This window comes from Moschus berezovskii, chromosome 13, assembly GCF_049115385.1.
Source record: "Moschus berezovskii isolate FMDL1 chromosome 13, NW_MosBer_1.0, whole genome shotgun sequence".
Taxonomy (NCBI): domain Eukaryota; kingdom Metazoa; phylum Chordata; class Mammalia; order Artiodactyla; family Moschidae; genus Moschus; species Moschus berezovskii.
In genome coordinates, this window is record NC_142472.1 from 53,418,191 (window position 1) to 53,443,460 (window position 25,270).

Below are 25,270 nucleotides of genomic sequence, written 5' to 3' on the forward strand. Positions count from 1 at the left end.
TAAGGTATGTTAAGTTGCAATCTCATTCAGATATAGCTGTAGAAGTTCAGATAAGTTTTAGAGTAAATGAAGGCTACTTAATTTTTAAGAAAAAAAAAATGGGAACTTTCAAGAGAGTATGGCAATAAAAACACTTACCCATACATTATACCAGCAATGCTGCACTTCTTAAATGTCATAATATTGCAAGTGAGGGTTCCTGTCTTATCAGAGAATAAGTATTCCACCTACACAAAGAAGAAATACATTTTAAATTTAACCAAATGAAGAAAAACTTAACATGATAAATGACATAACTTAAAATGTATTTAGAGAGCAAAGATGGCATTCTTTCTCTTTAAATCCTCAAATTATATGAATTTTTAGAAAGCAAGGATTTCAATCTATAAGAATTCTATCTTTAATATTTACTTCTTTCAGAAGCCATACTCTCCTCTTTGTTTTACACTGGAGATGCAATTCTATGGTAACATGCGAAGTAAACTTCAAGTCATCAAACCTAAGAAATTCAGAAGTCCAAGTTCATTTTCCTGATGTAAGAAATCTCATTAAAACTACCTAGAAAACATTAAGTAGGTAGATTGGTATTGATATACCAATATATGTATACCTCAGATGAAAAAGAAAACCAGATTGAAAGCTATTTTAATCATGATTATGAATATAATGTTCATTTTAAAGACCAATGGAAATTTTGTAGGTGATCATTTCTGTCCAATGAATACTGCAAAGCAATGTGGATTTAAAGTTTTAAGATCTTCGCATTATTTGGATAGATAAGATGGATGCTAACCATTTAAGTCACCAAAAATGATAATAAAAGGCAGAAATTTTCACGTATACTTTCAGAAACATTTGTTTTCATTTTTAGAAACAACTTATTTCTGTATATTGGTTTTGTGTCATGCAACTTTCCTCGGTTCTTTTTTTATTATTGCTTACAGGTTTTTGGTGCAGTCTTTAGGGTTTTCTATATATAACATGCGAAGAAGGCAATGACAAGCCACTCCAGTACTCTTGCCTAGAAAATCGCATGGACAGAGGAGCCTGGTAGGCTGCAGTCCATGGGGTCGCTACTAGTCAGACACGACTGAGCGACTTCACTTTCACTTTTCACTTTCACACATTGGAGAAGGAAATGGCAACCCACTCCAGTGTTCTTGCCTGGAGAATCCCAGGGACGGCGGAGCCTGGTCGGCTGCCGTCTGTGGGGTCGCACAGAGTCGGACACGACTGAAGCGACTTAGCAGCAGCAGCAGCATACCTAACATGTCATATGTCAAAAGAGACAGCTTTAATTCTTCCTTTCTGATCTGGATGCCTTTTATTTATTTTTCTTGCCTAACTGCCATGGCTAGGATTTACAATACTAAGTTGAATAAAAGTAGCATTTTTTAATGCTACCCTTACAAACAGAGGCATCCTTGTTTTATTTTTGATCTTAGAGGAAAAACTTTTCATTTTTCACTGAGTATAATTTCAACTGTGAGCTTGTTGTACACACCCTTTATTACATTGAAATATGTCCCCTCTGTAGTCACTTAATGAGACGTTTATGATACATGGATGTTGAATTTTGTCAAATGCTTTTTCTGCATCTATTGCATACATTTCTTATCCTTCATTTTGTTAAAAGGGTGTATCATTTTGGTTGATTTATGCATATTGAACCAGTCTTGCATTCCTGGAATAAATAATCATGATGTATGATCCTTTATTCATGTTGAATTTGATCTGCTAACATTTTGTTGAGGATTTTTGCATCTGAGTTTATAAGGGATATTGACCTGTAATTTTCTTTTCTTGTGGTGCCTGTGCATCCATGCATGCTCAGTCGTGTCCAACTCTTTGCGACCCCATGGATTTTTGTAGCCCACCAGGCTCTTCTGTCCATGGGATTTCCCAGGCAAGAATACTGGAGTAGCTTGCTATTTCCTTCTCCAGTGGTATCTTTGTTGATGCTGGTAAATGATGAAACCAGGATTCACATTCAGGATGTTTAACTCCAAAATTCTGCCTTTTACCATAATTTATATATGGCCTCTAATTAATTGAAAGATAGAAAGTCATAATCTAGTAAATACATATGTAGAGACAGAACAAAAAGTAGATAGAAAAAAGTAACAATTACAAGTCTTTCTTCCTTCAAGTTCTATACAACTGTGAGAGTTGATGTTGGTTTTTTTTTCAGCTTTATTATATTAACAGTATAATTGAAAAATAATCATGGGAGTTTTTAAAACTGAATTTAAACTTGTAAAGATGCCATTGTCATTTAAAAGGCAACCAGCAACCGTCTGTTGGTAACTGGGCATCATTCCCGCCTTTCTATTGTAAGGCAGGGTCTAAAGGCCTGAGGCTACGTTTCTCTGGTCTGCAGATTAGATTCCACCATTGAGAGACATTTTCAGTGAAGATCCAGAAGCTCTACTGCTTCCCTTCTGGCAGCTGTGGGCAGATGAATGGATTTGGCCGATGTGAAATTTCACAACAGCCTGTGGATGCTCCCCTATGAGTCACCTGCCTTAAAGAAGCAGAAACCCAGCCATCCACAGAATCCAGGGTCCCTGTGGCTCCCTGAAAGCTACATGAAGCCCTGGGAGCCCCCAGCAGCTTTTCCTACCTGTCCCGCAGCTCTTTCACTCTTTCATAAGCACATAATAACCTGTATCAGGTATGTTCTACTTGTAACCCACTATGTAATATTATTAATAATTGGAATAAATTATATTCCTAAAGCTTCACAAGGGTGTCACATTATCTATGTGCATGCTCAGTCACTTCAGTCATGTCCGACTCTTTGCGACCCCAGGACTAAAGCCCGCCAGGCTCCTCTACCCATGGGATTTCCCAGGCAAGAATACTGGAGTGGGTTGCCATGCCCTCCTGCAGGGGGTCTTCCCAACCCAGAGATTGAACCTGGGTCTCTTACATTGCAGGCGGATTCTTTAGCACTGAGCCACTGGGGAAGCCCCATATTACCTCTTGCCCACAGCTAAATCTGGCCTTTCAGCTCTGCACACTCTCTCCCTAGACCCACCTCCTGAGGCGCTTCTGTCACACTGCCCAGCCCTGGAGAGGCCCTCACCTGCCCAAGCTCTTCATTAAGATTGGATGTTCTGGCCATGGCATAGACGTTACTTCCCTTAAAATGCATATCTTCATCCTGCAGGAAACAAACAAAATAACCAAGCCACATAGACAGAACTAGGCTCAAAACTTCTTCAGGAAGTCCATATTGCCACTGATCTTCTGATGTGCTTGACATTTATAAAGAATTCACAGTAGAGAGTCCAGAATACTTGGTTTGGGACACATATACGCTAGTTTTTCACACGGGTTGCAGAGTCGATTCAGGAGAAGCAAAGCCATGTAGAAACAAAGGTCAAGGTGATTTGGAAGGTGCAGCTTTCAATCCTGTCTGTGCCTCAGGCACGCTGTGTGGCCTTAAGTGTGTCTCAGTTACTACGTCTATCAGATAGGGCAGTAACAGGGACCGCCCTCCTGGCACTACTCAGAGCTACAGCAAAGATCAGATGAGAACATATTTGAGGGCTGCTGCTGCTTAATGGAAGCCCACCAGGCTCTCCCGTCCCTGGGACTCTCCAGGCAAGAACACTGGAGTGGGTTGCCATTTCCTTCTCCAATGTGTGAAAGTGAAAAGTGAAAGTGAAGTCACTCAGTCGTGTCCGACTCTTAGCGACCCCACGGACTGCAGTCTACCAGGCTCCTCCATCCATGGGATTTTCTAGGCAAGAGTACTGGAGTGGCTTGCCATTGCCTTCTCCATATTTGAGGGCACTTTGTCTAATTTTGTGGTTGCTAAAATAATACTCCCATTCAAATGATGGAAGTGACTTAGCAGCAGCAGCAGCAGCAGCATCAACATATTGGGAGGATCCTGTTAAGGTGATATCCAGAAAGAATTTTATTTCAAAGAAGAAACCAACACAACATTGTAAAGCAATTGTCCTCCAGTTAAAAAAAATAATAATAATACAGATCAGCAAATGCAAACTACTATGAATTACTGTGTGCCATATGCCTGAAACTAACATAATATTGTAAATCAACTATACTCCAATAATAAAAGAACAATATGAAGACAAAAAAAAAAAACAACTAAAAGTGACAACCCTACACACAGATTTGAAAATCTGTTCAGTCACAACTGACAAAGTATTAACTTCAGTCAATACATGGTTGTCACCTAGAAATATTTTTCTTAATTTGAAGGAATGATGAAACGCCATTGTTTCTGTCCTTCTTGCCAAGCTCTGTAAATCTATTGTAAGTCTATTGGACTCTCCTTTGTGAGTATATTAAGTTTGAATGGTTGACTGTTTCTCTACACTTGCTACTAAACCTCTATCTCTTAAATATTTCTGATCGTCTAGAAAATATATATATAGGGAAAATGTTGTATCCCCAAAAGTGAGTCAAAGGCATCCAGGCACTGCTGAGTCAGCTTTGGCTCTTGGCCTGTCAGCTGCACTGGCCCCACCACAAGGACTCAGTCACATTGATTCTCGAAACCAAAGTCATAACCCAAGACAGAACTGTCTTAATTTCCTGAATTTACTACTCACCCAGTTTATAAACAGGGCCTGAATGTATTTCACAATTTCCAGAGTGACCAGCAGACTAATGGGGATGAGATTGTGGTACAAGATGATGAATACCAAAAGGTCAAACCCAAAGCTGTGATAGTCATGATCTGCGGAAGAAAAATCAGAGGAACCGCATTGTGGCTTCAGGCCATATCTTTATTCAGCTGTGTTCTCATTATTACTTTTTAAAATTGTGGAATTTTTCTCCATGGAAATTATTATTTAGAGTATAATTAAGTGGACACAGATATAAAATAGTTTTTAAAATATTAGCTAAGTACCAATCAACCATGTAACAGGGTTCATAGAAGCATGGGATACAAGTTCTAATAAGACTTAGATCCTGCCCTCAGAGAACTTCAGATGCAGCCTGAGAAAATGGGATGAGCCAGGAACTACAGCGGGACGAGCTCTGTGAGGTGGGTAGCAGCAAAAACACAAAGTTGGAGGCACAGAAATGGCTCTTGAAAAGGTGGTGAGAAAAGCATTGAAGAAAGGAAGTTGCTAAACACAGGAGACAAGGAGGGGGTGATGAGGAGGACTTTTTAAACTCTTGCCTAGGAAATCCCATGGATGGAGGAGCCTGGTAGGCTGCAGTCCGTGGGGTCGCTAAGGGTCGGACACGACTGAGCAACTTCACTTTCAATTTTCACTTTCAAACATTGGAGAAGGAAATGGCAGCCCACTCCAGTGTTCTTGCCTGGAGAATCCCAGGGACGGGGGACCCTGGTGGGCTTCTGTCTATGGGGTCACACAGAGTCAGACACGACTGAAGTGATGCAGCAGCAGCAGCAGCAGCAACAGTAGGTTTGAGGGCTTCCCTGGTGGCTCAGTGGTAAAGGACGTGCCTGCCAATACAAAAGACCCAGGTTTGATCCCTGGGGCAGGAAGATTCCCCTGGAGAAGTAAATGACAACCCACTCCAGTATTCCTGCCTGGGAAAACCCATGGACAGAGGAGCCTGGTGGGCTATAGTCCATGGAGCTGCAAAAGAGTCGGACATGACTTGGGGACTAAACTAGCAACAACCGTAGATTTGAAGCTAAAGAGACAATTATTATAATGATTTTTTAAAACCCAGGGAAAGAAGTAAAAGATATTTTTCTTAAAAATATCTAGAAATTGTTCAGAGGATCTATACGTACTGCCTTATATATGTCTTCCTGAAAACTTGCATCTCAGACTTACACATTAAATTTACATAGTTGAATTATGGGAGGAAGGAGTTCTAACTAAATACAAAGGAAGTTGTAAAATGCTCGCAAACAGGTCCTCTCGGGAGAAGTTAGGGCAACACAGAATCCTCAGGTGATAGATTAGAAAAGGTGGAAAGATGTAAGACGGTTGACCCTGAAAACACAGAAAGACAGAAACAAAACTGCTGAAATTTTCATGCCAAATCCCTTTAAGTTCACCTTTAAACCTCTTACTGACAGAAGGCCACTATGGCCGCTGAGTCCCCTCGGAGCTCCTTGTCACCACTCACTGTACACGGAGCCCTGCAGTGACAGAAGGAGGCAGCTACCGTCCCCTTTCAAGTGAGGAAAGCAAGGCTCAGGGAAGTGAACACCTTGTCCAAGCCCTTCTGGTGACTGCATGACAGGTGCAAAGGTGTGGGCCTCCTCCATCTGACTCAGTCTCATGCCTCTGCCTGCCCCCTCTCTCTGCTTTATTCCGGAATGCCAGGATTACATGACACTGGCAGGACAATCTTTCCCAAAAAATCTTAAGAAGGAAATGTTCTATTTCTAAAACTCAGTAACCTTCAGTTTCTGAAAACAAACAAAGCAAAAGCACCAACCTCCAGTTAGAACGAGAGACTTCCCTTTTAAATGAAAACATGGGAAGTAACTTACAAGGGTGGCATCTTCCTCCCATGCTCTGACACTTACCTTTCTTCCCAATGTACCAGGGCTCTGCACTGTATCTGTCTTTCCAGAATATGGCTCCCACACAGCTCACCAAGGACATGACCAAGAGCAGCAGGAACAACACCAGGATCTGCATGTTGGTCACCTTCTCCACCTTGGATCTCTTGAGGGGTGACTTGACTGCATTCTGCATGATAGCAGGCAACCACACACCAAAAGGACCAGAAACAAGCAAGACAGGTGAATTACAGTTTGATGGTGAAGGAGGTAATAAACCGCAGTGGTTAAAAAGTACAACATCTTTTGCCAAATCACGGATGGACTGAAAGTGTGCCCATGGGTTTCCACCTCGCTTCTTGGGGCATCAGTCTCTAGTTCACAGGAAGCATAGCAGACCTATCATCTCAAAGTCCAAAGTCCTAGGGTTCCTAAAAACACAAAATGTTGTGATTTGGGGCAATGCTATTTGTCACCATAGATTATTTACCTGCATGAATTTAGTTTCAAATCCAGTGTAAACAACTATGCCCAGGATCCACTCAGTATTTTTAAGCTGTGTACCTCTCAGCAAGACCTGGTCAGGCCCAATTGAAATAGGGCTAAAAAAATAAAAAGAGTATTAGTAAATTACCACAGAACTTTTTCTTTTCACAATGTAAAACAAACCTAGACATTCACCATATATATATATATATATATATATATATATATATATTTCCTTTGTCAAGTTCAACTTTCTAGACAAATAGCGATAAAAACAAATGTATCTTCAAAGAAAATATCTTTCTAAAACAGCACAGGAAAAAATTGCTTTGTTATCCATTTCTCACCATTCCTAAGATATGTAGGTTAAAAATTTTAGAGACTAAAACATTCTTTATACTTAGAGTGACTATAAAAGTAATTGTCAGGGAAGATTAAGCAGACAAAAAAAATGTTTGAGAAGGAAAAAAGTGATACCTTTTATTATTTAGGTACAAGGTTCCCACAAAACTGTTGAAATGAAAATTAGGCTCTTCACATTTTATTTTTCCAGATAGGCTTGACAATTGCTTTTCTGTTTTCATGGCAGCTGTTTCTGACAAAGCCTACAAAATAAAATCAAAAGGAAAAATGAAAACAGAATTTTCAAGGCAAAGTTCAATGTCTCATTGTTGTTGTTCTGTCGCTCAGTCATGTCCGACTCTTTGCGACCCCATGGACTGTAGCCCACCAGGCTCCTCTGTCCATAGCATTTCCCAGGCAAGAATACTGGAGAGGGTTGCCATAATGGCTAATAGAAGAATATTATGAAAGTCAGTGTCTGAAAATGTATTGTACTTACCAAGCCAAAAAAAAAAATGTATATCAAATGCTAACATAAACTTTGCTAGAAGGCTTTGCCATACCAACATTTTGCAAATAATTTTAATGAGGTCAAAAGAGGTATGAGAGTTAAATTTCCATCGCCTTGGAGTGAAATTATAATTATCACGATCAAACACCATAGAGTATTTGATAGATTTATGCCTATAACTGATGATGCTCAACTGTGGATCACACTCTGACTAGCAAGGATCTAGAACAATGATTCCAAACTTCTGTGTGCATCAGACTCACCTGGAGTCATGTTAAAGTACAGATTGCAGGGCTGTGCCCCCAGAGTTTTTTATTCAGTGGGTCTGGGGTAAGGCAACAAAACTTGCATTTCTAACAGCTCTAACAGGATGGTGATGCTGCCAGTCCAAGGATCACACTTTGAGAATCTCTCATCGAGAAAATGCCTCATTTCAATGAGATGATCTCAGCCTTCCAGAGAGAAAAGGCAGATCACCTCCAAGAGAATTTGAAATCAAATTGTCATTAGTCTAACAATAGGAAATACTTAAAGACAGAGGATTTTATTTTTAAGTACTTAATTAAGAGACCTTTAAATCTAGAATGTTACAACTTTCTAATTTCAAATAAATGTGAAAGTTTAGTACAAATATTCTCAGGCATGCATACGAAGTCTTAAAAGTTTTGACACTCAGGGACCTACATTGAAACCGTTTGGGATGAACTTCTGTTCAACAAAAGATACCTTAAAGTCTGAAAGCAAGTTACCAACTTGAAGAAGACATTTGTAAAGAAGACATTTGCAACACATAAAACTGATATACCTATTCTTATGTACTGAAAGTACATGAAGAAATTCTTTAAATCAGAAAGAGAATAGAATGAAAAGTGTAATGAAAGTGTTAGTCACTCAGTCATGTTCAACTCTTTGTGACCCCATGGACTATAGCCCACCAGGTTCCTCTGTCTATGGAATTCTCCAGGCAAGAATACTGGAGTGGGTAGCCATTCCCTTCTCCAGGGTATCTTTCCCAACCAGGGACTGAGTCAGGTCTCCTGCATTGCAGCAGATTCTTCACTGTATGAGCCACTAGAGAAGCCCCCAACAAGAACAAATACATTTCTGTTCTTTTTTTTTCATCTACTTTCTTTGTTGTTTAAACTGGGTAGTTTCTATTGTGCTATCTTTCAATTCACAGATTCTTTTCTCCAGCCCTTATATTCTGCTGTTGAGCCCAACCCCTGAGCTTTTTCCATTTGGTTGGTTGGTTGCTTTGTGGGTTGCTTTGTGTGTGTCTGGGCTGGGGTGGGGGGGTTCAGTTCAGTTCAGTTCAGTTCAGTCGCTCAGTCGTGTCCGACTCTCCGCGACCCCATGAATCACAGCACGCCAGGCCTCCCTGTCCATCACCAACTCCCGGAGTACACTCAAACTCATGTCCACAGAGTCGGTGATGCCATCCAGCCATCTCATTCTCCGTCGTCCCCTTCTCCTCCCGCCCCCAACCTTTCCCAGCATCAGAGTCTTTTCCAGTGAGTCAACTCGTCGCATGAGGTGGCCAAAGTATTGCAGTTTCAGCTTCAGCATCAGTCCCTCCAATGAACACCCAGGATTGATCTTCTTGAGAATGGACTGGTTGGATCTCCTTGCAGTATAAGGGACTCTCAAGAGTCTTCTCCAACACCACAGTTCAAAAGCATCAATTCTTCGGCGATCAGCTTTCTTCACAGTCCAACTCTCACATCCATACATGACCACGGGAAAAACCATTGCCTTGACTAGACGGACCTTGGTTGGCAAAGTAATGTCTCTGCTTTTTAATATACTATCAAGGTTGGTCATAACTTTCCTTCCAAGGAGCAAGCGTCTTTTAATTTCATGGCTGCAATCAGCATCTGCAGTGATTTTGGAGCCCAAAAAAATAAAGTCTGACACTGTTTCCACTGTTTTTCCATCCATTTCCCATGAAGTGATGGAACCAGATGCCATGATCTTTGTTTTCTGAATGTTGAGCTTCAAGCCAACCTTTTCACTCTCCTCTTTCACTTTTATGAAGAGGCTTTTGAGTTCCTCTTCACTTTCTGCCATAAGGGTAGTGTCATCTGCATATCTGAGGTTATTGATATTTCTCCCAGCAATCTTGATTCCAGCTTGTGCTTCTTCCAGCCCAGCGTTCCTCATGATGTACTCTGCATATAAGTTAAATAAGCAAGGTGACAATATACAACCTTGACGTACACCTTTTCCTATTTGGAACCAGTCTGTTGTTTCATGTACAGTTCGGACTGTTGCTTCCTGACCTGCATACAGGTTTCTCAAGAGGCAGGTCAGGTGGTCTGGGATTCCCATCTCTTTCAGAATGTTCCATAGTTTATTGTGATCGACACAGTCAAAGGCTTTGGCATAGTCAATGAAGCAGAAATAGATGTTTTTCTGAAACTCTCTTGCTTTCTCCATGATCCAGCGGATGTTGGCAATTTGATCTCTGGTGCCTCTGCCTTTTCTAAAACCTGCTTGAACATCTGGGAGTTCACGGTTTACATACTGCTGAAGCCTGGCTTGGAGAATTTTGAGCATGACTTTACTAGCGTGTGAGATGAGTGCAATTGTGCGGTAGTTTGAGCATTCTTTGGCATTGCCTTTCTTTGGGATTGGAATGAAGACTGACCTCTTCCAGTCCTGTGGCCACTGCTGAGTTTTCCAAATCTGCTGGCATATTGAGTGCAGCACTTTCACAGCATCATCTTTCAAGATTTGAAATAGCTCAACTGGAAAGTTATTGTATTTTTAAGTTTTTAAATTTCCAAATTTCCTTGCTGAGACTGTTTCTTTGCTGAGACTTTTGTTTCAAGCATTTTTGTCATTGCTCATGAAAGCCTTTTTTCTAATGTCCCCTGTAGTGTCTCTGTCAAATAATGCTTACATTTTTTGTTATTTTGGTGTTAGCATCATGGGTTGTCGTTTTTCATTGAGTTAGAGATCCTTCTGGTTTGGAGTATGGTGAATAAATTTTGATTGAAACCGGACAGCTTGCCTATTACATGTATTATGTTACGAGATACTAGACATCATTTAAAGCTTAGCTGGCTTCCTCTGGCACCTCTCTGACAGGGGATGAAAGTGCTGTCTCATTACTGTATGATGGGGGATAAGCATACAAGTTGCAAACTTGACCTCTTTTGATGGCCAAGTTGGGGGGAGGGGTGGTCAGTTATAACTGGGCAAGGGTGAGAGCCCTGTAGACCTTCAACAACACCTCCCTGGCTTAAATGGGTTGCTATGACTTGTTACTACCATCCACATGGTCTCCTAATCCTAAAGGAAATGAACCCTGAATATTCATTGGAAGGAATATCTTTCTTATCTCCTGGAGTTTGCTCAAATTCATGTCTATTGAGTTGGTGATGCTATCTAACCACTTCATCCTATGCCACCCCCTTCTCCTTTTGCCTTCAATCTTTCCCAGCATCAGGGTCTTTTCCAATGAGTCGGTTCTTTGCATCAGGTGGCCAAAGTATTGAAGCTTCAGCATCAGTCCTTCCAATGAATATTCAGGGTTCATTTCCTTTAGGATTGACTGGTTTGATCTCCTTGCTGTCCAAGGGACTCTCCACAGTCTTCTCTAACACCATAGTTCAATTCGTCAGTGCTCAACCTTCATTATGATCCAACTGTCACATCTGTGTGTGACTACTGGGAAAACCACAGCTTTGATTATGTGGACCCTGAGATAAATGAGGCCAAAGAAAGAACAGGGAACTCGCCATCACATTGTTCTCAGGGTCGCAAGGTCCTGCTATCTGACTTCTTCTCTCAGTTTTTCAGAGTCTTATGTTTGTTTTTTATATAAAAGTCAAAGTATTTATTTGTACTTAGCAAGAAAAAATAGGTAAAACAATGTCTACTCCATCTTCCCAGAAACAGAAGTCTGTAATTGAATTTTAAAAAATCAGGTAGGTATCAAAGTATTACTATGATTAGCACTGAGGACAAAGGTGGGATTTGGAAAGTGACAGAGGTAAAATAAACTGATTTTCTCAATTATTTTACAAAGATGATAGACTTAACAAATTCTAAGCCTGTTTTCTATTTTCAAATCAAATTTTCAGTAAAGATAGCAACAGACATGCAAATAATCAAATGTAAAATCAGGGACTTCCTTACTTAAGCAAACTAACAGAGCAAAGATCAATGCCCTTTTCTCCATTAATGGAAAGATAATTGAACACTGCCTCTGCCCACTCATAATCACATGCTAAAGTTCAGATGGTAGTTTTAAAAGCAATGATATATAAGATCACCCAGTGTTCATTTATATTCCCTTTTAATCTGGTTATGGACAACTTCCCTGGTGGCTTAGCCAGTAAAGAATCTGCCTGCAAGGCAGGAGACCTGGGTTCAGTCCCTGGGTTGGGAAGATCCCCTGGAGAAGGGAATTGCTTACCCACTCCAGTATTCTTACCTGGAGAATTCCATGGACAGAGGACCCTGGTGGGCTACAGTCCACAGGGTGCCAAACAGTTGGACATGACTGAGCGAGTAACACACTTTGATCTAGTTAAATTTAGTCAGGACAGTTTTATCACCAAGTCACCAGCAGAAATATCAAACTCAAAACAAAATGCATAAAGGTGTGTCACCTTTATGACCTGAATTTTATACAATATGATTTTTCTTGCTGTAGTGAGTGACACATTCATGTAGTTCTTGCTTATTCTTTTGAAATTACCTTCTAAATATCTCATGAGGATAAATTACATCCATTTATTAGTGGTGAGTCCATTTTCATCATGAAAAAAAAAGTAAATTTTGTACACGACAAAACTTGACACTGTGGACTCAAGTATAAAGTTAGGAATTAGAAAGGCATCTCAGGACTTCCCTGGTGGTCCAGTGAATGAGACTCTGGGTTCCCAATGCAGGGGGCATGGGTTCCATCCCTGGTCAGGGAACTAGATCCCATGTGCCGCAACTAAGGGTTCAGGTACCACAACTTGGACCAGATGCAGCCAAAGAAGTAAATAAAGGTGTCTTTACCTGCCGTATTTTTAGATTCGTCTCTCCATCCAGATTAGATGTTGCAACAAAACATGTTGCCTGAGGTTCACTAAAGAAAATAAAATGAATAATACTGAATCAATATCTCTCCAACAAATTAATTTCCCAACAACTGTAACCATGAAATATGATCTACATCAGTAAGGATTCTTCAGAACTGAAAGGACCACAACTAGCTTCCCAGTGGATTTCAGCGGTCTGATCCTACAAACCCAAGAGTCCTAATCACTGGGCCATCAGGGAATTCCCTAAGGTTGGTTTCTGTGTAGAAAGGAATTTCACTCTTTGCTGTGTGGGTAACCAGTTCCAAAACATTACTACTTAACAGCCCATCCTGTTACCACTGGCTTCCCAGGTGGCTCAGATGGTAAATAATCTGCCTGCAATGCAGGAGACCTGGGTTCGATCCCTGAGTTGGGAAGATCCCCTGGAGAAGGGAATGACAACCCATTCCAGTACTACTGCCTGGAGATTTCCATGGATAGAAGAGCCTGGCAGGCTACAGTCCATGGGGTCACAAAAGAGTCAGACATGTCTGAGCAACTAACTCCTGTTATCACTAAACCAGAGTGACACCACTGTCACACATCAAAGCTCCAACATGTACAGATGTGTTTCTGGATTCTCTATTCAGTTCAGTTCAGTTCAGTCGCTCAGTCATGTCCAACTCTCCACAACCCCATGAATCACAGCACGCCAGGCCTCCCTGTCCATCACGAACTCCCGGAGTTCACTCAAACTCATGTCCACAGAGTCGGTGATGCCATCCAGCCATCTCATTCTCGGTCATCCCCTTCTCCTCCCACCCCCAACCTTTCCCAGCATCAGAGTCTTTTCCAGTGAGTCAACTCGTCGCATGAGGTGGCCAAAGTATTGCAGTTTCAGCTTTACCTCCCATGATTCTAGTTTTTCTGTTCCTGTGCCAATATTAACCCATCTAAACTGCTACAAATTGAAAATCATCTCTTTAAATGAAGTCAGACAACTACCCTCAAATTATTCTTTTCTAAATTTATTTTTAATTGGAGGATAATTGCTTTACAATGTTGTACTGATTTCTGCCATACATCAACATGCATCAGCCACAGGCATACACATGTCCCCTCCCTCTTGAACCTGCCTCCCATCAACACATCTCACCCCATTTAGGTTGTCACAGAGCACCAGGCTGAGATCCCTGTTACACACCTACTTCCCATTACCTATTTTACACACGCACGCCAAGTTGCTTCAGTCATCTGACTCTTTGTAACCCTATGGACTGTAGCCTGCCAGGTTCTTCTGTCTATGGCATTCTCCAGGCAAGAAAGCTGGAGTGGGTTGCCATTTCCTTCTCCAAGGGATCTTCCTGACGCAGGGAACAAACCCACATCTCTTACATCTCCTGCATTGGCAGATGGGTTCTTTACTGCTAAAGCCACCTGGGAAGCCCATGGTAAAGTAAATATTTCAAGCTTCTCTCTCAACTCATCCTACCCTCTTCTTCCCCTGCTTTGAGTTTGCTATGTCTGAGTCTTTATTCCTATTCATAGGTGCCTTGACTGTTCTCAGCCCTTTGCGCTTCCAAATACATTTCTATTAACATTGTCTTTGACTTTCTGTATCTTATGATGTCTTGACATCTTACAAATTGACTGGAAAGAGACTGCAACTCTCAAGGGCAATTGATCCTTAGAGACAGAGTAGGGCTCTACCAGGAGTGTGCCTTCACATGCAAACCAACCAATCCTGAATCTATGCTCCCTAAACAGCTACTTTATCTAACTTTCACACACTTGTGCCCTAAATCATCCCAGGGCCTGGCACTTGGCAACAGGAGACCTATAGCCCAGAGCCCAGAAGATTAAGCCAAGACTGTTTTTGCTATTCAGTCACTAAGTCCAGTCCAACTTTTTGTGATTCCATGGCCTGCAGCAGGCCAGGCTTCCCTGTCCTTCACTATTTCCTGGAGTTTGCTCAAACTCGTGTCCATTGAGTTGATGATGCCATCCAACCAGCTCATCCTCTGTTGACCCCTTCTCATCCTGCCCTCAATCTTTCCCAGCATCAGGGTCTTTTCCAATGAGTTGGCTCTTAGCATCAGGTGGCCAAAGTATTAGAGCTTAAGCAATCCTAAGTGGTTCACTCTGCCCTGCCCTGACTTTCCTCCAGAAATCTCACTAAAGGTCTGACCTCTCTCTCTTGTTTCTGCCTCCTGACCAAATGCAATGCCTCCCTTTTGACCCTGCATGGCAGGGCATCTTGCCCTCTCTTGGGAAGTATAATGACTCTTCTCTCAATGGCATTGAATGTCATCATTCAATCACCTCCACAAGCTCAAATCCCACAGGTACAAATTAAATATTTATAATCAGCTCATTGATTCCCATTAAAATATATTTGAGATTTTGGTTGGAATGGCAGTAAGCTTTTAGATCAGTCTGGCAGGAATTGACATCTTAATAATATTGAATCTTCCTATCCAAGAACATGATATATTTCTCCATACATTTAAGTCTTCCATTAAGCACTTGCATATGTTTTGTCAGATCTGTTCTTAAGTACCCTATCATTTTTGTTTCTATTGTAAAATATATCCTTTTATTACATGAGAATAAGACAAGATAATAAGTGTAAAATAATTTAGATTTGTTGAATGTCTATAGAAATTGTAGAAGAGAGAGAATTAACCTAAGAATCAGAATAGAAGAAAATATGTCCAGGGAAAATAAAGAAAAGATCATAAAAGTATAGAAGAGCAATCATCAATCTATGACCCAAACGCTAAATCTGGCCCCTGCTTATTTTCATAAATAAAGTTTTACTGGGACACAATCACTCTATTTGTTTACATTTTGCCTTTGGTTGTTTCTGATAGTACAGAAAAAGAGCTGAGTAGATATAACAGAGATTGCATGGCCCACAAAGCTGAAAATATTTGCTATGTGTCCTTTTACAGAAAAAGTTTGCAATCACTGGTCTCCAGCATAAAGGGATGATGAAAGGAGTGAAAGAAGAAAAGGCTTTGGGATTTTTTGTTTAATTTCTATTTCATAACAAAAGTTCCTTAAATGCCCACTAACATAACTAACCTGGAAGAAATCAGGACCATGTCTGCAGGAAGGAACTGCCCATTGGTGGCCTTCACAATGTCACCAACATTAACCTTTTAAACCAGGAGAGAAAACAAAGAAGCATGAATTTTAAAGCACAATTAAAACCAAATCTGTCAAATATTCTCAAGAAAAAGTATAAGATGAAAATTCTGGGGCCATCCTAATAAATTCAGCTATATTAGAACAACTAAATCTCCTGATGCTTTCATTCCTCTGTGATATCCTCTATATAAATGCTGTCTTGTACCCACAGCAATAGGCTGTGAACCGTTGACTTTAAATCAACACCAAAGCCTTTGACTGTGTGGATCACAACAGAATGAAAAATTCTTAAAGAGATGGGAATACCAGACCACCTTACCTGCCTCCTGAGAAATCTGTATGCAAGTCAAGAAGCAACAGTTAGAATTGGACATGGAACAACAGACTGGTTCCAAATTGGGAAAGGAGTACATCAAGGTTGTATATGGTCACCCTGCTTATTTAACTTAGAGGCAGAGTACATCATGCAAAATGCCAGGCTGGATGGAGCACAAGCTGGAATCAAGAGAGTTGGGAGAAATATCAATAACCTCAGACATGCAGATGACACCACCTTTATGTAAGAAAGCAAAGAGGAACTAAAGAGCCTCTTGATGAAAGTGAAAGAGGAGAGTAAAAAAGCTGGCTTAAAACTCAACATTCAGAAAATGAAGATCATGACATCCAGTCCCATCACTTCATGGCAAATAGATGGGAAAACAATGGAAACAGTGAGAGTTTATTTTGGGGGGGGGTTCTCCAAAATCATTGCAGATGGTGATTGCAGCTATGAAATTAAAAGATGCTTGTTCCTTGGAAGAAAAGCTATGACCAACCTAGACAGCATATTAAAAAGCAGAGATATTTGCCAACAGAGGTCCATCTAGTCAAAGCTATGGTTTTTCCAGTAGTCATGTATGGATGTGAGAGTTGGACCATAAAGAAGGCTGAGCACCAAAGAACTGATGCTTTTGAACTGTGGTGTTGGAGAAGACTCCTGACAGTCCCTTGGACAGCAAGGAGAGCCAACCAGTCCGTCCTAAAAGAAATCAGTCCTGAATATTCATTGAAAGGACTGATGCTGAAGCTGAAATTCCAATACTTTTGCCACCTGATACAAAGAACTAACTCATTGGAAAAGACCCTAATGCTGGGAAAGGAGGAGGTGACGACAGAAGATGAGATGGTTGGATGGCATCACTGACTCGATGGACATGAGTTTGAGCAAGCTCCAGGAGTTGGTGATGGACAGGAAGCCTGGTATGCTGCAGTCAATGGGGTTGCAAAGAGTAGGACAAGACTGGGTGACTGAATTAAACTGAACTGACTTTAAATATTCCATGCAGCAACATGGAGGTAACACCCAGGCACAGCGGAGGTGTGTAGACCTCTAGCCAGGCCAGCTGAAGTTCAGATCCATTTCACTCCTTCCTGGCCACATAACTTTGAGCAAGAGGCTCATTCTCTTTGATTCTCTACTTCCTCATAAACAATAACAACAAATGGACAATATGATGGTTTTGAAAGACATGCTTCGCAGATAAAAATCTGTTAGCTTTAAATACAGTAGGGGCTTATGACTAAGTTAAGCATTAAAATACATTCTTACCTCTTTCCACAGAATCATTTGCCATGCATTCTGTCTTAACACTGAAAAAGAAACAGCTATGTATTCAGTGTAATAAAGATACCTTTTCCCAAAAACTACAGGCATTTCTTTATATTCTCTTTGTTAATTTAACTTTTATATAAACTGAAAGAGTAATATGCACTTTACCAAAATGAGCAATATACATAACATGATAGGATAATGATATATTATAATATAAATAGACAGGTAGATAGAGGCTGTATTAAGTCACTTCCAATCCCAAGAGAAAACAGTTTGCTGTTATATGCTAAAATACTGGCTGTAGCCTGAGAGCAACATTTTTCCAATCAAATACAGAGACAGCACATATCAAAACTAGGACTGAGAGAATATGTAACATCCAGATCTATTTTACAGACATAAGAATTGTTAAAAAACAAAAAAGAATTGTTCATATCCTGAATACTCTACCCTTCCCCATCTTTTATCTTTCTTTTTATTCTAGTTCATGTATTTACGTGATTCTAACATATGGAAATTGAGTTTCCTTCTGGTTTTTGTTATTTCTATATTTTGTTACTATTTCTATATTTCTTTAAATACCAAAATGTTATAAAACATATTACAAGTATCTACTTGATGAATTTGGATATTTTCTTAGAGTGAAATAGGGTAAAAGCTAAATCTAATATCTTACCTATTGTGTTCTTTGAGTTAACTAATTTGTCTGCCATATGTCGTTTCTGTTACAGGAAGGAAAAACAACCATGATATCAAAAGTTTGAAGTGAATCATTCAAATCACAATATAAGACACAGTGGGTTTAAAAAGAATAGAGGTAGTAAACCTAACTATAAAGCAGGTCTTTGGCTATAACTGATTTCACTTTCCTTTCTCCTTTACATGACTTCCTAAACTGAGGTGTGCCCTAAGGGAGGCCGACGACCAACATGGTCAAGTGTGGGACCTCTAGAACCAGCTTGCCCTGGCTGACTGTGACAGCCTCATCAGGTCAGTTTAAATGAATTAACACACACACACACATACACACACACACACACAAAGATATATTGATACCACAGTGCCTGCTGCATAGTAAAGAGCTTACTTGAAATGTTAGCATTTCATGTGATGTTTGTAATGACTATTTGGCAAAACACATAATTGGCTATGTTGAATATTGCCCCAATTTAACCAAAAGCTTTTAAGTTTGAAAAATTCTTTCATACTGCAGACCAATTGAAAGGCCTAACAGATTTAACTGATAGCATAACAAGCTGGTAGGAGTAAGGCAGAAACATACGAATGATCACCACTAGTTATCTTAGAAACGAGCATTAGGACCGTAGGAGGTGAGGAGGAGACAACTCTAGAGAGACCCCAGCTGCAGCAAAAGAAAATACTGTTAGCTATCTGTCTTCTTTTATTTTTCTACTGAAATCTGCAGGTGCCTGTAAAATCACTCCTCTGCCAAGGTTATAGGAGTAACGAAGTAAGAGCACAATTTGTGTGCACATCCCTCTCTGCCATCTAGGATTCTCTCCTCTGGCTGGATTATGTCCCTGAAGATACTATCATAGTTCTCAGAATAGATATGAAGTCCTGCTGGTCTCTCAAATACATATACGATTAAAAACATGAAACCTCAAAACTTTAATTCACTCTTCATATCAACTACAGATTTAAAGAACTATACAGTTCCAAACAGTAGCATGAAAAAAAAAAAAGAGCAAGAAATACACCTCTTACATTCAAGGCAGTGGTTCTGAGAGCATTTACTAACAGTAAACTTACATAATCTTCTACAATCTCTTTGATGCCTGAAATTACAAGAATAACTAGCAGAGGCACCAGAGTTGTATATTTTCCCGTCGGAGATACATCTGGAATTTGCTGCAAAATAGAGTTACACTATTAATTTCATAAGTCCTTAATTATATTTTGCATATACTGAAAATTACACTGCTAATGGCATGACCCAGGACGTGACAACAACAGACACATTAAATATAAAGGGAAAGGATTCAGGATACCAAAAGCAATCCTGGAGTGTGACACTAAATACTCAAAGTCAAAAAGTCAAAGTGTTAGTTACTCAGTTGTGTCCAGCTCTGTGTGACCCCATAGACTATACAGCCCACCAGGCTCCTCTGTCCATGGAATTCTCCAGGCAAGAATCCTGGAGTGAGTTGCCATTCCCTTCTCCAGGGGATCTTCCCGACACAGGGATTGAACCCGGGTCTCCCACATTGCAGGCAGATTCTTTACTACCTGAGCCACAAAAGAAGCCCAGACACTAAATGTTATACACTGTGGAAAAGTCCCCAGAGCAATTGCTTAATAACATTTCAGTCATTGTGTCACCTTTCTAATAGACACTTTACTATGCTTTGGTTGAAACAGCTCAAAACGTCAATGTTTAAAATAGTATCTTTGGGGGAAATTCCTTGGCAGTCCAGAGGTTAGGACTCCACACTTTCATTGCCAAAGGCTTGGATTCGATCCCTGGTCAGGGAACTAAGATTCTTCAAGCCCCACAGCCAAAAAATACATTTTAAAATAATAAATAAAACAGCATCTTTTCAAAATAGCTAAATCCAAATGGTCAGCTATCTTAATCGTACTTCTTTTTGAGGAAGAGGAGAAATTTTTTGGAGGCCCAGAAGAATAATGTTTCCTGGGTACAAGTTACCTGTAGACAGTGCTCTCGGGCTACCCCCTACTGTCTAAATCGTGAAGAATAAAGTGATTGAAACTGAGGTTGTAGTTGCTTTCTGATGGATGCAAGGGTAGGTGAGGTATGGGGTCTGACCCTTTAGTTTTCCAAATTTAGACAAGTTCTTGTTCAGTCTCTCAGTCGGGTCTGACTCTGCAACTCCATGGATTGCGGCATACTAGGCTCCACTATCCTCCACTCTCTCTGGGCATTTGCTCAAATTCATGTCCATTGAGTCGCTGTTGCTATCCAACTATCTCATCCTCTGCCATCCACGTCTCCCTTTGCCTTTGATCCTTCCTAGCTTCAGGGTCTTTTCCAGTGAGTCAGCTCTTTGCATCAGGTGGCCAGAGTATTGGTTCATCAGCTTCAGCATCAATCCTGCCAGTGAATGCTCAGGGTTGATTTCCTTTAGGATTGACTGGTTTGATCTCCTTGCAGTCCAAGGGACTGTTAAGAATGTTCTCTAGCACCACAGTTCAAAAGCATCAGTTCTTTAGCACTGGGCCTTCTTTATGGTTCAATTCTCACATAATTACTGGAAATACCATAGCTTTGACTATATGGACCTTTGTCAGCAAAGAGATGTCTCTGCTTTTTAATATGCTGGGTAGGTTTGTCACAGCCTTACTTCCAGGGAGCAAGCGTTTTTTAATTTCATGGCTGCAGTCACCATCCGCAGTGATTTTGGAGCCCAAGAAAATAAAATCTACCACTGCTTCCATGTTTTCTTCTTCTGTTTTTCAGGAAGTGATAGGACTAGATGTCATGATCTTTGTTTTTTTAATGTTGAGTTTTAAGTCAGTATTTAGGCTATATTTCCAGACATGGGCCTAGGTACACTCTCTATGCTGCCTTAGTATTTTTGCTTGCTTATTATTTCTTTGTATAATAGTACATATACATACACCTAGTTCAGCCTTAAGGAAATTCTGTCATATGTGACAACATGGATGACCCTTGAGAAAATTATGAAAGTGAAAAAATCCAGTCACAGAAGGACAATACTATGACTCCACTGATATGAGGTATCTAAAATAGTCAAACTAACAGAATTATCAAGGAGAACAGTGGGTGCCAGAGGCTGGCGATGGGGGTTGAGGGAAGCAGCAGCTGTTACTCAGTGAGAAGAAAGCTTCAGTTATGCAGGATGAAGACGTTCTAGAGATCTGCTGGGCAGCAAAGGTCCTACAGGTAACAGCACTTTATTGGAGATTGGAGACTTAAAAGTTTGCTAAGGCGCTAGACCTCATGTTAAGTGTTCTTATCATTACTGGCGGGGGGATGTTATTTTAAACTAACATGAGGGGGTGAATTATATTTTTCAAAATACAATAAAATTATCTTATTATGGAGGTGGCACAAATGGCAAAAGTCACTTCAAATATATCTCATTAATTCATCTACTGCTCACCAACATGTCTTTCAGCCCAGAAATGGAGTTTAGGGTCTCACTGAGTAAGTTGCAGAATTTAAGAAGAGAGTTCTCTCTTTACAGTGCTTAAACTTATTCTCTGTGTCACACTCATGAGATTGTTATACCTTTTTAAATTCTTAGAAATCTGAATCTAACAACATGTTCAAAACATCACCTGCAATATAGTGATGAACAGGAAGAAGGCATTGGCAGTTTTGCTAAACTGCAGATACAAATATCGAGGGAGAAATGACCACATGCTGTACTTGGCTGTGCTGTGGGTAGAAAGGTAGAAAGTTAGACAGTTAGCCTTCTGAACTCAGTAAACACCAATGGAAAACACAAAATTTGGTTATAACTCAGAAGTGGATAAAACGTTGTTTTAAAATGCTGAGCCTCTTCTAAAGATATTTTGTCCTTTTTCACAGCATTCATTGTTATCTTTAAAAAAAAAAAACCCAAGGTAAAAGAAGAATTTCCCTATTTTATGGAGTACTGTGAATACATAGGCAGATGTGGAGAACCAAGGATCTGAAAGCAGACAGCAGCATGCTATCTAGACACATGGATGACTGAGTCCCTTTGCTGTTCAACTGAAACTATCACAAAATTGTTAATCAGCTATACTCCAATACATAATAAAAAATTCAAAAGAAAAAAAAACACATGGAAAGGAGAAGGGAATAAGGAACACAACCTGGTAATGAGCAAAATTTTGACATATAAAAATATAAGTCCTGTTCAGAAAGAAAACACTATAAGACTGAAAAGTGATAACCAACTAGGAAAAATACATTTGTAGCACACAGGAAAAAGAGGCTAATATTTCACGTATACAGTGAGTCTTTAAAACCACTACGCAAACAACATTCACCATAATGTAAAAATGGATCTAAAGCGTAAACAAGTAACTACCAAAAGAATAAATCCAAGTGGCCAGTAAACATAAAGCAAGCAAATAAACCTCTAATAATCAAAGGAATAAAAACAAAGGAGGCTTTCACTTCTCACACTGACGACTGAGTGACTGAGCAATCCCAGCATTATGAGCAAGGACACGAGGAAACATGAGCTCTCAAACTGCCGGTAGGTGTAAACCAGCAGCATCTCCGGTGAAGGTCGTTTAACATGTATAAAAGTATAGACAGTATGTCTTTTGGTCTAGGACAGTGTCTCAGTCTATTTGAGCTGCTGTAACAAACATACCATAAACTGGGTGCTTATAAACAACCGACATTTATTTCTCACAGTTCCGGAGGCTTGGGGGTCTGAGATCATGGCACCAGCAAATTCAGTGTCTGGTGAGTGTCCACTTCACCACTGACATTCTCAGTGTAACCGCACATTGTGGAAGGGGCAAAGCAGCTCTCTGGGGCTCTTTTATAAGGTCACAAGTCCACTAATGAGGACTCTGCCCTAATGACCTCATCATTTCCCAAGGGCTCCACCTCCTAAAACATCACATTGGAGGGCTAGGATTTCAACATATGAACTTTGGGGGGATTCAGACCATGACAGAGAGATGATAGGTAGATATGAATGGTTTAAAAAATTTAGCTCTATAAATCCAAAAATATAAAGAATCAAATTCTTCAAACATCTTTGTAAAATCTATTGAAGTATGGTTAATTTTAAAAAATGTGTTCTGAGTACCTCACTTATCTTTAATACTTTCCTCTTTTCATATACTCCTTATATTCTTTATTATGTTTGGATTTGCCGGATATTATGCATGTTATTTTACCAAACTTTTAGAGTTTTTAAATAAGAAATTTAATATTTCTTCTTTTAATTCATCCTCATTGAATTTGAAGAATTCCCTAGGCAGGATGTGTTTGAAAGACTCATGGACTAAATAGAATTAATAATTAGCAACCGAAAACTGTTCTTCAAATTCATTACATTTAATAACTTTTAAGACTATTGATACATAAAATAATTTTATAAATATTAAAGTCAGAGCCAAATTTAAAAGATGTTACATTTCTTCACCATGTGCCTTTTAAAAAGCAGACGTTTTATTCTCCCTTCATTTAGGAGGTAGTCTTCCATAGACACAGTATTACAGTGGTGGGTTTCCAATTCTGTTTTCCACCAGGTGTGGCCTTAGGTTTGAGTTCCCTCCTCCCACTGAACACGAAATCTGAAGCCCTAAGTCACCAGAACTGGGCAGGTGTCCTCAGAAACCAGCCACATCACATCCATGACCTCTTTGGGTTCCTGCTTTGCCTTCATTTTTGGCTTCAGAGATATCCTCTTTCTCTTGCCAAGTCAATGATGCACATTTTTAAGCTCTTTGATTAGTTAGTTAATGGTGAAAAAGTTTACTGACTACTGAGCTCGTATATCCAACCTCTGGCCTTAGAACCTGGTTTTAAAAAAAAATACAGAATATATGTGTGTGTGCGTATGTGTGTTAGTTGCTCAGTCATGTCCACTCTTTGTGACCCCATGAACTATAGACCACCAGGTTCCTCTGTCCATGGAAGTCTGGAGTGGGTAGCCATTTCCTTCTCCAGGGGATCTTCCTGATCCAGGGATAGAACCTGGGTCTCCTGCATTGCAGGTGGATTCTTTACCATCTGAACCACCAGGGAAGTTACAAACATATATATGAAAAAGGTCCCTTTTAGGCTTTCATCTAAACTGCCTCTGCAGAGTCTCAGTGCTCAGCTCAGTGAATCCCTCAGGAAGCAGAACTCTTCTTAGCTAATGCTCATTCCCCAGTGGGTGGTGTTGGTGGGTGGCTCTCCTGGCGAGGGCTTTTCCCCACTCCCTAACAAGTGGTTTTGCTAGAGCACTCTCAGCTGGTGGGTGGGTGCCTATGAATGGGGACAAGTCAGAGCAGAGAGCGACTTCAAGAAGCCTCGAAGGGAAGGTGAAGACAAATCCTGTTCTCTGCAGTGAGTTCCTCCAGGTTCAAGAATGCTGTTCTAGCCTGCAGCATCCACACAAAGTGTTGTTTTTTGCAGGGAAGACCACGGCTTCCTGCTTCCTCTCCTCCTACCTCCACAGTCTTCTCACCTGATGGAGTTTTCGCAGAAAGTGTTCCTAAGGGGTTCATTGAGGTAAATGGTGCGGGTCATTGGCACGTCTGTTCCTTGCAGAGATTGCCTCCAGCCCATCTTTTCCTCCACCTCCGACAGTCCCCAGAGAAGCGAACAGGTCCTGTGGCAAGAAGGCACCAAGACGTTACATGGAAACTCAGGTGAAGGCAGGCTCCAGGGAGGGCAGCGGGTACTCTGTGTGTGTGTCTGTGTGCACGTGGAGGGGTCTCACACAGCCTCTCTTGAGTTCCCTAGGGAGGACAGCGTTCTTTGCCCCCAGGGATCATGACCTGGGCCAAGAGAGGTAGGGCAGCCTTCTGCTGCCCTGCATAGAGGGGACAGCTGGACTCCTCCACAGCTCACATACCCCACCCCTCCTCATCCCCGGAGGCTCTGGGTGGGCATAGGGCCCAAGAAAGGAGTGAGGGACCATGAATTAGGACCCAGTGGCTGGACCCAGAAAGAGGAGGAGGAAAGAGACAGGAAAAAGGGAAGAAGAGGGGAGGATGGGATGGGGTCCCCCCAGAAG

At 40.6% G+C, this 25,270-nt stretch overlaps 1 protein-coding gene across 2 annotated transcripts in view; it reads right to left on the reverse strand.

The window, feature by feature from the left end:
* LOC129556553 (phospholipid-transporting ATPase IB-like) overlaps positions 1–24,876 on the reverse strand; it is an 85,046-nt gene extending 60,170 nt beyond the window's left edge. Inside the window, exons 1-13 of one of the 2 annotated variants that reach the window (XM_088842852.1) lie at positions 24,719–24,876; positions 21,870–21,969; positions 19,356–19,454; positions 18,259–18,304; positions 17,580–17,620; positions 15,926–15,999; positions 12,834–12,903; positions 7,442–7,569; positions 6,969–7,080; positions 6,503–6,668; positions 4,590–4,717; positions 3,089–3,166; positions 139–227 (exon numbers count right to left, since the gene is read on the reverse strand). In XM_088842852.1, the coding sequence (XP_088698978.1) occupies positions 139–227; positions 3,089–3,166; positions 4,590–4,717; positions 6,503–6,668; positions 6,969–7,080; positions 7,442–7,569; positions 12,834–12,903; positions 15,926–15,999; positions 17,580–17,620; positions 18,259–18,304; positions 19,356–19,454; positions 21,870–21,969; positions 24,719–24,819 (1,232 nt within the window). In that variant the 5' untranslated portion in view covers positions 24,820–24,876. Of the gene's footprint in view, positions 1–138; positions 228–3,040; positions 3,167–4,589; positions 4,718–6,502; positions 6,669–6,968; positions 7,081–7,441; positions 7,570–12,833; positions 12,904–15,925; positions 16,000–17,579; positions 17,621–18,258; positions 18,305–19,355; positions 19,455–21,869; positions 21,970–24,718 lie in introns of both variants that reach the window. The other variant, XM_088842851.1, reaches the window with a different exon arrangement.
* Between the last annotated feature and the right edge of the window lie 394 nt (positions 24,877–25,270).